This window comes from Strix uralensis, chromosome 6 (genome assembly GCF_047716275.1).
Source record: "Strix uralensis isolate ZFMK-TIS-50842 chromosome 6, bStrUra1, whole genome shotgun sequence".
NCBI lineage: Eukaryota > Metazoa > Chordata > Aves > Strigiformes > Strigidae > Strix > Strix uralensis.
The window spans coordinates 32,047,883-32,061,744 of NC_133977.1; the positions used below are offsets into that span (position 1 = coordinate 32,047,883).

Below are 13,862 nucleotides of genomic sequence, written 5' to 3' on the forward strand. Positions count from 1 at the left end.
TTTGAGCCTAGTCCCTCCAAATCATGGGACAGCTTTAACATTCAGGTGTTTTTTACAGACCGCTGAGTGCTCTTTCTGTTTGCTACCTCATTCTTGAGTTGTGTTTTCTAGTATCTCCCTGCTCCATGAAGCTGCAGAATGCAGTTATACAAAATACTATGTTCAGCATATATGCAACAATCTGACTTTTAAGGAGGAATTCCCAATATTGTCAGTATTTCAGTAAAGGCATTGCAGCTGGCAACTCTTGAAGTTTCTTAGGTATAGGACAAAAGTCACAAAAATGATTGGTTCAAGTACCAACTTAGCCTTGGACTTACAGTGGGACCTCAGGCAAGTCCTTTATCTTGTGTGAGGAGGGACATTATGGGTATACTAAGGGGACGGTGGTACTAAACCCCATCGATTACACCACCCCCAGGCAAGATAATGAACAGAACCACTTAGGTACAGGGGTGAGTCATGTGGAGACTGGGAGACTGCAACCCAGCCACTGGTCTCAGGGAAATGTTGACACAAACTTCTGTGAGCCAACAAAAATCAAGGAACTGTTTGGTCATGCTGGCAGGATATATTTTACCTCCTTGTACATCTCATTCACTCTCTCACATTCCAGTACTGTCGTCAGGACAGAAAGTTTATGCTCTTGCAAAGTGCCGGGCTTGTATTTGGTGATATGCAACCAAAATCAGTCCCTCCAACCAACTAGAGGAAAATAGCTCATATTCCTGTCTGAGCAAGTTACTGTTTTATTCACAGTGTTTAACAGGATATACCCATGGCAAGCTTTTTGGGGGGACCACCGCTGGAAAAGCCAGGTAGTAATACAGTGCTGTGCTCCTCGAGGGAAGGAGCTGGAGCAGCTGAGCCCTCCTGCACTCCTGCGTGGATGACGGGGATTACCAGCTGGACCCCATGGCCAAGTGGCATTTTTTACCCTTAGAAATCTTTATTTTAAAAATAGGCGACCTGAACGCTGCTCTCATTGCTTTGGAGGGATGAGTTGTTCCAGGCAGGGCTAGGACTTGGGCAGGCTTTGAATCTGGTACTCTGATATCGGGGAACATTGTGATATGGCCCATCCCCAGCTCCTGTCCATGCCACCCCAGAGGTTTGCAGGTGGGTCCGGCCTAGGCAGAGTTTCCTCTGGATGAAGTCAGTTGTTCCACTTAGCTGTGCTGAAACACTGGGGGAGGCCAAAGTTGTACAGTAGTAACTCGCCATGTATTGCAGATCCACAAACAGGACTGGCAGGGGTGGAAATTACTTCATGCCCAAATGATTGACAATTGCTAATAGGGTCCAGGCACTGGCAGGTCCCCTCGGAGGGGGAGAGCTTGAACTTTGTGCCTGAGCTGCCAAATTGGTTTTCTTAAAACTCTTAATTTACTTTCGGGGCTTCTGGAACCTCGCCTCCTTCATTAATTGGATGGTCAGCATTGTGCTCGCACTCGTTTGGTTTCCGCTCTCTTCTCACACAAGCACACACACAATTTCCAAGGGCCGCCCTGGCTCTGACATGCAGCTCTTCTGGCCCGCTGCTCCTGCCACCGAGTCAACAGGGACAGCTGCGTTCATGGAAACCTTGCAGGGCCTTTTCCCTTTTAATTTTAAGTTAATTTAGTGCTGATGAAAGGGGGTGATGGACAGGCTTTCGTTTATCCCCCGAAGAGAGTGAAGCAAACTGGCATTCATGGTGCTGCCTGAGGCCTGTCATTCAGCGCCCAGCAGAGAGGAAACCTCCTGTCAAAGTGCAGCTGGTCCCTGCGCTGCTCCCGGCTCCTGAACATCCCACAGCAGTCATGAGTGCCGCAAGTCTCAGCACCTCTCACCCCCCCCCAGGAAGGGAGCAGACCACTGCTTTTGTCTGACAATCTCTCTTTCCTACAGTGTCCCGGTTTTCGAGCCCACGGGTGACTCCGAGATTAAGTCGAAAACGAGCCCTGTCTATCTCCCCGCTGTCTGATGCCAGCATTGATCTCCAGACGATGATCAGGACCTCCCCAAACTCTCTGGTGGCGTATATCAACAACTCCAGAAGCAGTTCAGCGGCGAGTGGCTCTTATGGCCATTTATCTGCTGGGACAATCAGGTAAAGCTCTGGGAGCGGCTCCGTTCAGCTGCATAACCATCCCCCCGAAAGGAAGGGTGATCCTGCAGCAAGGGAGACCTTCCCTTCCTTGCAACCTTTGCTTTTGTGCATTGGGGCTGCATAGTGTATTAAATCAAAGTCCCCATCTGGATTTGCATGTGGAAGGGTACCTTGTGGCATATGGGGGGTGGTTTTTGCTGGATTGGGATTATTGGTTACCAGGTTTCCAGTAATTACAGTATGATCATGCCTCCCTGCAAGCAGAAACAGACAATAAATTCGTCTAACAAAATGCTCATTGTGAACAGTTGGACTGGTTAAGAAACCCTTTGATTTAAGAGATTGCCCCAAAGTGTTCTCCAAATTATTGGCCCACATTCTTAAAAAAATGTTGTCTGGGCAGATTGAAGAGCCTAATTCTAAAAACATATTTAAAACAAATCTAAGCCCTTGAGTAAAGTTTTGTTCAAATCTTAATTAAAAAGCACTTATATTAGACAGCTCACTGTTGTCAATTTCTGCCGGGATTGCTTCACCCAAGTTTCACAATGTTATTATTCTTTTTATTACTTAACTGTTAAAAATCTTAGATCTAATTAACACTGATGTTGCAAAGCAAGGGTTTATAAAGATCATGCACTCCTAAAATTTGTAGGGGAAAACAGAGATATTGCTATTAGTAACTGTAACATTAATTTTATAAGGTATTTTATCCAGCAGCATCATTTAGAAACTGACTGTAAAGTCAAACATAACACTAACAAATTGCAACTCCTTGGCTGGTAATCATATTTTTCTAGTCTTTTCACCTGTTGTTGTTAATGGGCATACCTGTAGCATCTCATCTTATACTCAGATTTTAAGCTTTTCAGAGTAGCATCTGCTATTTTCAACAAATCAGTAGAGTGCAGAGTCTGACCCCAGTGGTCATTTGTTGGCCTCCAAGGGAATAATTAAGTAATAATAAAGAATTTGAAACTCTTCTCGGTGTTCTAATGGTGTATCTTAAATATCAGTAATTGTAAAATGAGTTATGTAAATAACAGGGTAACTGTCAGCAATTTGGGGTGAAAGAAATTTTTTGTTACTATTTTAACAGTGTCTTAGTGGCAGGAATGAAATCCTTTCTCACCCACTCAGACCCAAATCCTAGTAGCACTCAGAAAGTCATTTTTGGACTTTGCTGTAACACAGCAGCCTGCCATCACACTTCATTTGCTGCAGTGTGTATTTAACTTCCACAGCTCTTTTACACTGTAGTGATTTTTGCCCTTTATTCTTTTGGTCAAGTTGTCATTAACTGGTTTGGAACAGAAATACTAATTGTATGGTCACCAGAAATATGTATTTTCTCTAAAAGCAAAATTGGAAATGAAGTATGTTGCTAATTATGACCCTGTTCTCTGAGCACTCACACCGTGGGCAGTTTTAGTGATGCGAGAGAAAATACCATGAGGGTAAAGGTTCAGGGTAGCCACCTCTTAGAAGTGGTAAATAATCAGTTTTTGGGCTGAGAGTCTATGGTTCATGCATCAGCCACCTAGCGTACAGGGAACAGAGCATCTCCTGTGCTTCTCCATCTCTGCCAAGGGGACTCACCCCTGGGAACGAACCCCTTCTTTCCAAAAGCAGAGCTTCATTTTTAATGCTGTCAACTGCTGCATCCTGGCTCAGACCTGTTGCCCCCCGTTAGCGCCCAAGCAGCCAGGAGCTGGTGGTGTTTCTGGTCACCACTGACCTAGATCGGAGCTGAACCAGTGACCTACATATGAAGGGTGACATACTTCAGCTGTCCCCTGAGCCAGCACTCCCCTCACCTGAATGCAGAGTAAATTGTATGGTTTTGGACTATATTAAATGGATAGTACTTCATCCCCACTGTGATCTGTGCCAGGTGAGCCAGGTGATGCTGCTTTTTTATATCCAGGGTAGCATAACCCCAAGGTTGCGAGTCTGCAGAATAGGTGTGCCTGGGAAAACCCGGGAGCCTTGGGGGCTGCAAAGCCAGATGTGTCCAAGTCCCATCCTCTTCTGCACTCCCTGCCAAGGGCTTTGGTTGTTTTCAAACACAGGAAGCACAGAAATTATAATCAGTCCAATACGTGGGTCGAAATGATTCACAAGTTTGCTGAGGTGCACTCAAGACAAATCCTGTCTTTGCAGTAAAATAGGCTGTCAGGCTTATCGTGTCATTGAAGGCATCTAACTGGGGCATTGCAGCCTGTCTCCTGGAGTCTCCAGGAAGCCAAACTTAAATCAGTCTCTAGTTAATGTGATGAATATTGTTTAAAATAACTCCTCATTGTTTTTCTTCCTCCTATTGCTGCAGTCCAGCATTCAGTTTCCCCCACCCCATTAACCCCGTGACGTACCAGCAGATACTGACCCAACAGAGAGGCCTGAGCTCAGCCTTCGGACACACTCCTCCCCTGATCCAGCCATCCCCGACCTTCCCCCCGCGGCAGCACATGGCAGTCATCTCTGTCAACCCACCACCGGCACAGATCAGCAGCAACAGCAACTGCATCTCTGACTCCAGCCAGGTAGGAACGGCCATTGCGGCTCTCTGTGCATGGCACATGGGGAAATGGTCTTCATGGGATGAGCACTTCCCTTCATGGTGGCTGTGGGCTCTTTTTACTCAGACTCTCCCTTTACATTGCTTTTTCTTCCTCCTGGCAAAGCATTTCTGGACTAGTCACAGTCAGATTTTGCACCCACCTCCCTTCCTTGCACACACACATACCTACCCATGCAGGGACCAAAGGTCTTGATCCATCAAAACATTGAACATGATATGCAGGATCATCCCAGGCAGCAAATCTCCTTGAACACGAGTTACGTGCTATTGAAATCGAGGGAATTCAGCACATGCTGGAGTGTTTTGCCAGATGAGCACCTGAGCACTGTGAACCAAGCTTCATAAGTTTCTTCACCAATCCCTCCTTCCTTTTTCCTACTGACATGAATCATGCCAGTGGTTTTAAAACACCTTATTCCTTTCCTCTTTAACAAATAAATGCATCCTACCTAGGACCTCTAGCCATTTTACTTATTGATTCTTCATTTTCAGTAGCGCCTCTCTCACGGTATCCCTCCTGTTGATTTTTACTGTTAAGGTTTGCAAAACCAGAGGCCAGATTTTGAAAACTAGGAATGCCATGATGTGTATGAAATCCCACACCTCAAATGTGTCCTTGCAAATACCTGTGAGTTCACACAGGCACATGTATGTGTGCACAAGCCCTCCCCATGCACAGGGTTAGTGAATATGTCTAGCACATGTTTAATCATTTTTCCTTCCTATTTTCATTCCTTGGAAGTTTAAATTGCAGTTGCTTTCTCCCCAAAGACTTATTTCACCTCATTTCACACCCGTTTCAAATTGTTGTTTTAGTTGTATCATACCGAACTTTTCAGACTGGTTTATTGTTTTAGGGCTTCTCATGACTGCTGTGCTGCAAACTCTGTTTGTTATTGAAGGTTATTTGATTGATTGGTTTTGTTTTCTTCTTACAAACTGGCTACCAAAATAATGTGGCTGGCAGGAATTATGCCTCTGTTTAATAACTTGCAGGACCAATCTCGAGCAATTAACAAGAGTGTATTTAAAATGTTAATGTTCCAATTTTATGCACATACAATGGGATGTTTTTTCTCCTGAAGTTGTTCTCATTTTTTAAGAGCTTAGCAAAATATACACATAGACTTTCATGCACCCAGCACGCCAGAGCCCTCACATGTAACCAGAGCCCCCCACTCCCCCCAGGAATTCATTTTCTCAACAAATCATTTCATCGCATTGAGAAATAAAATCCTGGCTTGGGTGGGGGTTGCATAAGGTTTTGATGGCTTGGACAGGGACTGGATCACTCTGAAATGGAGTAGCAGCGGCAAGGCCAAGCTCACTGGTGAGCTTGCAGAAGCTGATGCTGCCCTTGACGCTTCCCTCCTTCCATCTGTCTGCCTTGAACAAACCCACACAGGCTAGTTTTCATGTGAAACCCAGGCCAGCAGGCCAATACCCTGCTGTCCCCTGCCACTTCCGAAATTCAACCTTGACTGATTTTTAAGTTAATTTTAAATGAGGAAGTGGGCTGCAGTCTTGTCTCTCATCCCAAACCCCAGTGCCGTATCTCATATGGTTTTCTTTCCTAGAGCAAGCAGAGCAGCGAGTCAGCCGTGAGCAGCACAGTCAATCCAGTAATTAACAAGCGCAGCAAAGTCAAGACTGAAGCCGAGGGCTTGCCCCCAGCATCCCCAACCACACAGGTAACTTTCCTGGTGCAAGACATGTTGTGGGGCCAAGGCATCGAGCTGCTGGGTCTGGTTGTCTTTGGGAACGATACTCTTGGCACCTTTTGCTGCAGCTGGGAGCAAGGCATCAAAGTCTGCCAGGCAGGCGGGTGTCTCTTAGAGCATGAAGTCCAGCAAGGCTCAAGGCAGAGCTGCAGTGACTGAGTGAAGCATTCGATGGGTGCTTGGGACTCAGCTTGCTGTTGCTGTACTTAGATAGGAGAAAAAGAGGGAGGGAATATTTCAAGTGTGATAATTTAAAAATGATGTCTGAGTTTTCTGTACTACAAAGCAAGCAGCGTTAGTGTCTCAGAGCAAACATAGATTATGAGGGAATCTTGCATGTAGGTAGAAAGCTTGCAAAAAAAGGACGACTTCTTGATTCAGCAAGGAATTGCTCCTAGAAACATCCTTTACACTGGTGACACAACATTTGACACCAAGAAGGGCCCAAAGGCCTTTGCTTTCTTTCCAGAGCTCTGTGATTGCAAACTGTTTAATGGCTGACAGTATCCATCTGACCGTCCTTTATCACAACTGTAAACTATCAGGAGTGCTCTGGGCACTTCATTTTCATGAAATATTAGGCTGTGTTATTGTCAAGTGAATGGAAGAGTTGATGACAAATTTCTCCTTCTGCCCTGGTTCAGGAGCAGGTCTCAGCATGATGCATGGGGACAACAACGTGTGCAGTCATCAGGGGGCTGGTAAAATTGATGAAGATAGCATATCGGGGAAAGATAAACATGCTGTAGTCAGCACGATTAGGGCAAAGAGGCACCTCTCTGGAGCTTTGAGTTTAGGAGCACATCTACAGACTCCTGCAAAAGCATATGCCCAAAAACCAATCTGGCCACCACCCGGGCTAATAGGGCCACGTGTTTATCTCTTGCAGCAAATGAAAAAAGATTTGAAAGCCATCACTGCCTTTCTCAAAGCATCTGTAGCAGAGGGGCTGTGGGACAGACAGCTGCTCACTCAGTGGCTGTCATCCTCCATTCTCTGCTCTGATGTGAAGAAATGTGCGCCCAACCACAGGGAGTGCTTGGATGGCATCAGCCCAGTTCACCCCTGCAGCCCTGCCCCAGAGTTTCATCCACTGGGTTTTATGGTGAAATAAGCACTAAAAGAAGGAGGAGAGTAGTTTAAAGTGGTGCAAGGAGGTTTGATTAGAATAGCAAGGTGAAATTAAGAGAAGGAAAATGCACACTGGTCATCAGATAATTCCTAACGAGGAGATCTGTGATGTAATACCCCAAGGGAAGTGTAGGCTACACATCTTGCAGCATTTCAGTATTGACTGGGAAATTACTGGAAAGTACCTTGTAAGAGACAGCCCATTCTTGGCAAGGAGATCAGGTTAGAAGTCTGAATGTAGTGGGTGTCTCCTCTTCAGTTGATCTAAGCGACAGCAACTTGTTAAATTTGGAGATTCCTGTTCTGCAGGGGACTGTGCTGAAAAGTTGAGTTACAGTCAGTTAATTATTGATTGATACATTTCTTGCAGAGTATGAAGCTTGTCCATCCCAAAAAAAGCATACGTGTGTGTGTTTTGTTTTGGAAATGCTGTACTGGAAACGCCTCGTGAGTTGTGGTTTGGGTGTTTAAAATCCTTGGCTAGACAGTATCTCCCATGATGGCTTGTGCTATAAACAACACAATCCAGACAAGATTTGTGGGACACAGCGGAGCACCCAGCGTGAGGGACCTGAGTTACTGTGCTTTTACGATGCCACAATAGCTCCAGTACAGATTCAGATTAACATTAAACTAGCCAAAACTGAAACAAGTCAGGCCTCTTCAACAAATTAAAATGGTTTCAATTCCATTTTTCCAATAGAAAGTATAAAAATTTTGGCAAAATAAGTTTTCTAGTAGAAAATTTCATTTTTCCAGAGACTACACTTTGCATGGAGAAAAACATTTCAACAAAAATAATGTTCACAGCTCAACCAAATAGGAATTACAAGAAAAAGAAGCTGCTGTTTGAACTTTCTCAGACTATTGCTCTGGGCTCTGATATAGTTTGAATCTCCAGAAGTCTTTCTGTAAATTACTACAGCTTCTTGTCCCAAGAGCCACCTTACAATTATTATTTTTTTTTAAATTAAGAGCTAATTAAATCAGATCTCTTCCTCTCCATATCTAAACTTTTGAATTTAAAAGTCACAGCTGGCATGTATGTCATGAGCTAGTTAATGAAAACTGTTGAACTCTCGTACCGTACATCTCACTTTCCAAGCCATATAATGCCATTAAGTCATTAATCATTGCAGTCCCTCAGTAGGGCATTGGGAAGGTGTTGGTGGGGAAGGAGATGGCAGACAGAAGGTCCATTTGGGCAGGTCAGAGGCAGTTTGAGATGGGTCTGGCTGTGTCTACACACTTATGGGGCCAACTGGAGCATAAGATCATGAGGAACAGCATCTGATGTGGTCGGTCACCCCAGACGCTCCTGTCTAAAGCTGCCCTGGAGGCGGGATGCTGGGCAGTAGTAGTAATTGAAAGGAAAAGGAATGAGGGGGTCAAAACCTGCAGGGTTTTTATTGCTAAATTCCCATCCAATATTGGCCGCTGATTGCCTTGTCTGTAGTGCAAGTGTCCGACGCACACAGAGCCGACAGTTGTCCTTACCTCTGAATTGTACTAATTATGTTGTATGTTACACTATTGTGTAGGTGCCAATGCTTGAATCCTCATAGCAGCCATAAAAAAATCTTCTGTGCTTCATTTAGCACTGAGGAGCTGGCTAGAGAGAGAAGTTAAGGAGAGAGCTCACAGCATGCCCAGCATTAAACTAACTCATTTATGAGTCCAGAGTCCCTGGAGCTTCACTCTGCAACTCACTCATCATGGGGTCTTCTCAAATTTGTCGATCTCGGAGGAGTGCTTTGGGGGCTCACTGCTTTGTCCCTGTGGAGCACCCTGAAGGCATAAATCTTTGGGTAAGGGTTAGGCATAATTTTCTCATCTATTGAAAGATGCAGAAAACAGGAACCCCCCCTCCCCAACCCATGTCAGATGAGTGCAGTAACCACTAGGATCTGACTGCTCTGTGGTTTCTTCATGGTCAGTATTTCCCTACTCCCCCCAGATCAGAAGTTTTGCTCCAGCAAAGGACAAAACCAAAGGTCAAAGCCAGACTTTTCCTTTCTCCAGTCTTTCCTGGGACTGCCTATGATCTGGCTGGAGCCAGCCACCGCTGCAACTGTGGCTTCAGGGTGTTTCGTGTCTTGTCATTAACTCTGATGCATTTCTACCAAAACTCTGTAACTCATTATTTCACTGTAATCAAGGATGTTATGTTGCCACAGTGAGCATGGTTTTGTGATCAGTTGATACTTGCCCTGTAATCTATGAGTGACGGAGGAATTTAGATGAAAGAAGTTCACCTTATACAATGCACCGTTGTGTGTTGCAGGAGCATCTGACAGACCTGAAAGAAGACCTAGATAAGGATGAATGTAAACAGGAGCCTGAGGTTATTTATGAGACGAACTGTCACTGGGAAGGGTGCACAAAGGAATATGACACTCAAGAGCAGCTCGTCCATGTGAGTAATGGTTGGGAGGAAACCCCAGCAATAAATTTGGGTTTCTGTGTATTTGTCCTCATTTTTTATCACTAGCTGCTGTACAGCTAGAGCTCACTCTGGGAGCTACTAAAGGTGCAAATCAGAGATACGGTGTGTAAACACTGCCAAAGCAGGTCACTGCTCCCTGAGGAGTTTAGCTGCAAGAAGTCTCTCATAGATTATTTGATGTTTCTCTCTTCTCAGCTGCTGAGGCTGCAGTTTCAGTCTCCGTTGTGCACGACCCAATGGCAGAAGGCTCTGTGCAAAGGACCTGATCACAAAACAGGGAAGGGCGCTGAGCCCTTCCCTCTTTGCTGGCCATATTCACTGAGCCTCCCTGCACACCTACACCAGCTATGGGTCAGGGATCGTCCATACTGTCCCCAGTCCTCGTCCAGGCCATGAAAGCCTTTTATGCTGCTGTGACGTGAGCTGTGGGGCCATATCACTTAGAGGCTGTTGACCTGCTCAGCTCATGCCTCCCACAAAAACAGAGCACTTCCAGAGTTTGGAGACATGCTCCAATGTCTCCATCAGAGCCCAAAATATAGAAAGTGGGTTGATTTTTTAAAAATTGGAAATAAGGCTTCCATGATCACAGTGATGTCCCCAAACCGGTGTCAAAACTCTCTGAAGGATGCCCAAACTAAGTTATTAATCAGATTTTCATTTCTAATTAATTCCAAGAACCTTTTGTGTGCTTTGCTTCACCTGGGAATCCACCGTTTGGTTTCCTTTGGCTGCTGGGGTCATCAAATCCCTCTAACTCGGAGCAAGTGCCTGCGAAATCAGACATGATCTGTGTCTGAGCCCCATCCTGCCCCCAGCCCAGCACCCTCATAGTCCTCATTTTGGGTTTGTGGTGTGAGCCTCATTTGTTTGAAGCCAGCCCAGAGCTGCTGGGAATTCACCAGCCCCAGCAACCCTGCTGCTTGCAGCAAAATGTTGGATTGAGAATTTTTTGTGACAGGACTTGCTATCTTCTCCTTTCCCTTTAGCCTTTTGCTGCCTGCCTCAGCCAGGCTCCATGCCTGCCAGGGGCCACCCATGTGTGACTCATGTGTAGCCCTCTTCCTGAGGGCTCGTGTCAGCTCTCACTCTTCTTTATATCTCTTAATTTTAGTCATGTTTAGATGCCACCAAGTAGACATCAGTCTCCATTTCCCCAAGCTCGGCATGCAAACATTATCATAACCCAGAGGGACCAACTCTGAATGATAATTTTGGGCATATGCTCTTCTTCTGTCTAAGGCTAACACCTGCCTGCCTCTGCCAGAAGTCACTGGTTCAGTGCAGCAAGTCCTTGAGTACAGACAGATTTGGAAATGGTTTTCAGGGCCAAATGAGTGATAAGGTGCTTAATGGGTTGCACATTGCATGCCACGGGGCGCTGCTTTTCTGGGGTTAAACCACAGCAGCCCTGTCAGATGGTCTGGGCTCACATTTGTCCAGCAGTATTTGTGTGTTTCTCTCTCAGATGTAAGAAAAACTCTTTAATTGTGCCCAGAGCAAAGTGCAGGGCAGATCCAAGCAGCTCAGCACAATTTATTTCCAGAGAAAAACCCAAAGAAAAATATTTGACAAAATGTCCAAGATTTTCCTAAATTTGGAAGGTTATAAAAATGAAGGTTTCTGTACTATGATTACTAGCAACATGGGGTTGTGGATTTGGGATGCCCAAAATATGCATGTAAATGAAATACAGATGTTGTGGACCAACTTCTGAGAAGGTAGCATCCCACTGTGCATGGAAAAACTCTAGTTTGTGTGCAGAGCAAAGTACCTGGGTGTGAAGGGTCCGTTCTCCATACCACAGTGAGCAATGTGCCTGTGGGAGAAGTGCGTGTCAATGAGGAGCAGCAGAAGTGAGGACATACTTTTGCAAGCACCACTGCTACTCCCAGCCTCAAAGGTCACACTCAATTTGAGAGAAGCCCAGGCAAAGCCTCTGGCCAGGTGGGGGTTTCATGGGGGCTGTGTAGCCATAGCTGAAGTGTGGTGAATTGTGCAACTGCTCCTCCACCATGTGATGGGAAGCAGATGTTGCCCAGAAGTGAGTTAATATGCCTGAAGGGGGACTACAGTCCTTCTCCCATAAATGTGTCTTCCTCTGGCCCAAGCAGAACCAAACAGGTGAACCTGTGCACTCCCTCACTCCTAGCACAGCCGTGCATAGCCTTGGTTGCAAGTCAGACTCCCGCACAAACAGAGCCAGGAGATGTATCTTCCCCATCTGGTCTGGATGCAGTTTAGTGTGTCCTTAGGTCTCCTGGGGGGTTCACCAGATTTCCACCATCTGAGGCTAAAATCTCACACCGATGCCATGTTATAAAACCAGAACCATAGGCAGCTGAGCTCCAAACCCATACAAAACCTCTCCCAAACCCAGCCTACCCTGACCCTCCTGACACACGGCTTTGGCTCTCTGTGTTTACGTGTGGTGCCTGAGGGACCAGCTGAGTGCCACGCACCTCTGCTTTCCCCTGGGTAGACCTGGTGCCACAAGCAGCAGGTCCCTGTCCCCAGGGTTAGGCCACAGCACATGGAACGCTGGGGCTGGATTCGGTAGGGACTATGAAGGTTAGTGACTCTGTTTTAATGCAGTTCTGTGTCCTTGTGCTGCACCACCCTGACAAAATCTGATCCTGAGCCACAATATGTGTGCCTGGCCTTGGCTGGGGGGTTGAAGGCGGGGGCTGGAAAAAAATCTCAGCGCAAAAAAAAACCCAAACCCAAAGTGGTTTATTTTAGGATTTCCTGTCAGTGAATGTCTGCTGAAAACACAGGAGCGAGGACAGGCATTATTTTTGGCAGCAAGACCCCATTCAGAGAGACAAGGCCACCGCAGGAACAGCGTTGCCGACGGGCTGGTCTCTGTCTCTGTTTATTTTTGGCAGGACTTCATCTGCCCTGGGCTGGGAAAAAGCAACCCTCATCTTCCTCCCAGGGTGGATGAAGGCACCGTTCTGGGTCTGGCTTTTCAACATCCCAGCACAGGATTTCACCGACCTGAGCAATTAGCAGTAATTGAGGCTGCTGAGCTTTCCTTGGCGCATAGCTTGCAGATGCTGTCATTTCCTGCCAGCCGCCAGCACTGGAGAGCAGGTGGATGTCTTAGGACCGTGGTATGGGCTGGCGTGCAAGCAGGCTTAGAATCATAGAATTGTAGAATCATTTAGTTGGAAAAGACCTTTAAGATCATCAAGTCTAACCGAGGCTTGTCTCCTCCTCTCCCCCGTCCTCCAGCAGTGCCCTAGCAAAAGTGTCCCAGCTGCGTAAATGTGGCACAGGAGGGTTTGGCAGAGACAGAAATGACACTGTCATCCTACCCAACAGTGGCATCAGGCAGACCCGGAGACACTGAGAGGGCTCTTCTCTCCCTGGCACCATGGGTCCCCGTTACTTTTGCAAACGTCCTGTTTATAGCTTTTTTGGACCCAGTGCCTGGTGTGCTGGGTGTTGTGTGCGTTCTCCTGCAGGCCCCACCAGATCACGGAGCTGGCTCCCATGTCCCGGGTGTTATCTGTGCACCTGGGGCCCAGGTGCAGTGCCTGACCACAGGCACTGGGGAGGGAATGCCTGGCTTTCAGAGCACCCTGCGTGCTTTGCTAGCATCAGCTCTTCCAGAAGTGACCTGCTTCTCCCTTCTCTCCTACCAGCACATCAACAATGATCACATCCATGGGGAGAAGAAGGAGTTTGTCTGCCGCTGGCAGGACTGCACGCGGGAGCAGAAGCCCTTCAAGGCTCAGTACATGTTGGTGGTGCACATGCGGAGGCACACCGGAGAGAAGCCACACAAGTGCACGGTGAGCTGGCAGGGACACATGGTGCATCTCAGCTTGGCAAGTAGGACACTGGACTCTGGTGGTCAGACGAATGTGTGTGCAGACACAGGCA

The 13,862-nt window shown here is 46.6% G+C and overlaps 1 protein-coding gene across 1 annotated transcript in view; it reads left to right on the top strand.

Annotated features, from left to right (window-relative positions):
* The window catches only part of GLI2 (GLI family zinc finger 2), a 197,276-nt gene that overhangs the window by 165,183 nt on the left and 18,231 nt on the right, over positions 1-13,862 (top strand). The window contains exons 6-10 of the mRNA XM_074873568.1: positions 1,891-2,092; positions 4,422-4,635; positions 6,251-6,364; positions 9,810-9,941; positions 13,622-13,771. Of these exons, the coding sequence (XP_074729669.1) occupies positions 1,891-2,092; positions 4,422-4,635; positions 6,251-6,364; positions 9,810-9,941; positions 13,622-13,771 (812 nt within the window). The remainder of the gene's footprint in view (positions 1-1,890; positions 2,093-4,421; positions 4,636-6,250; positions 6,365-9,809; positions 9,942-13,621; positions 13,772-13,862) is intronic.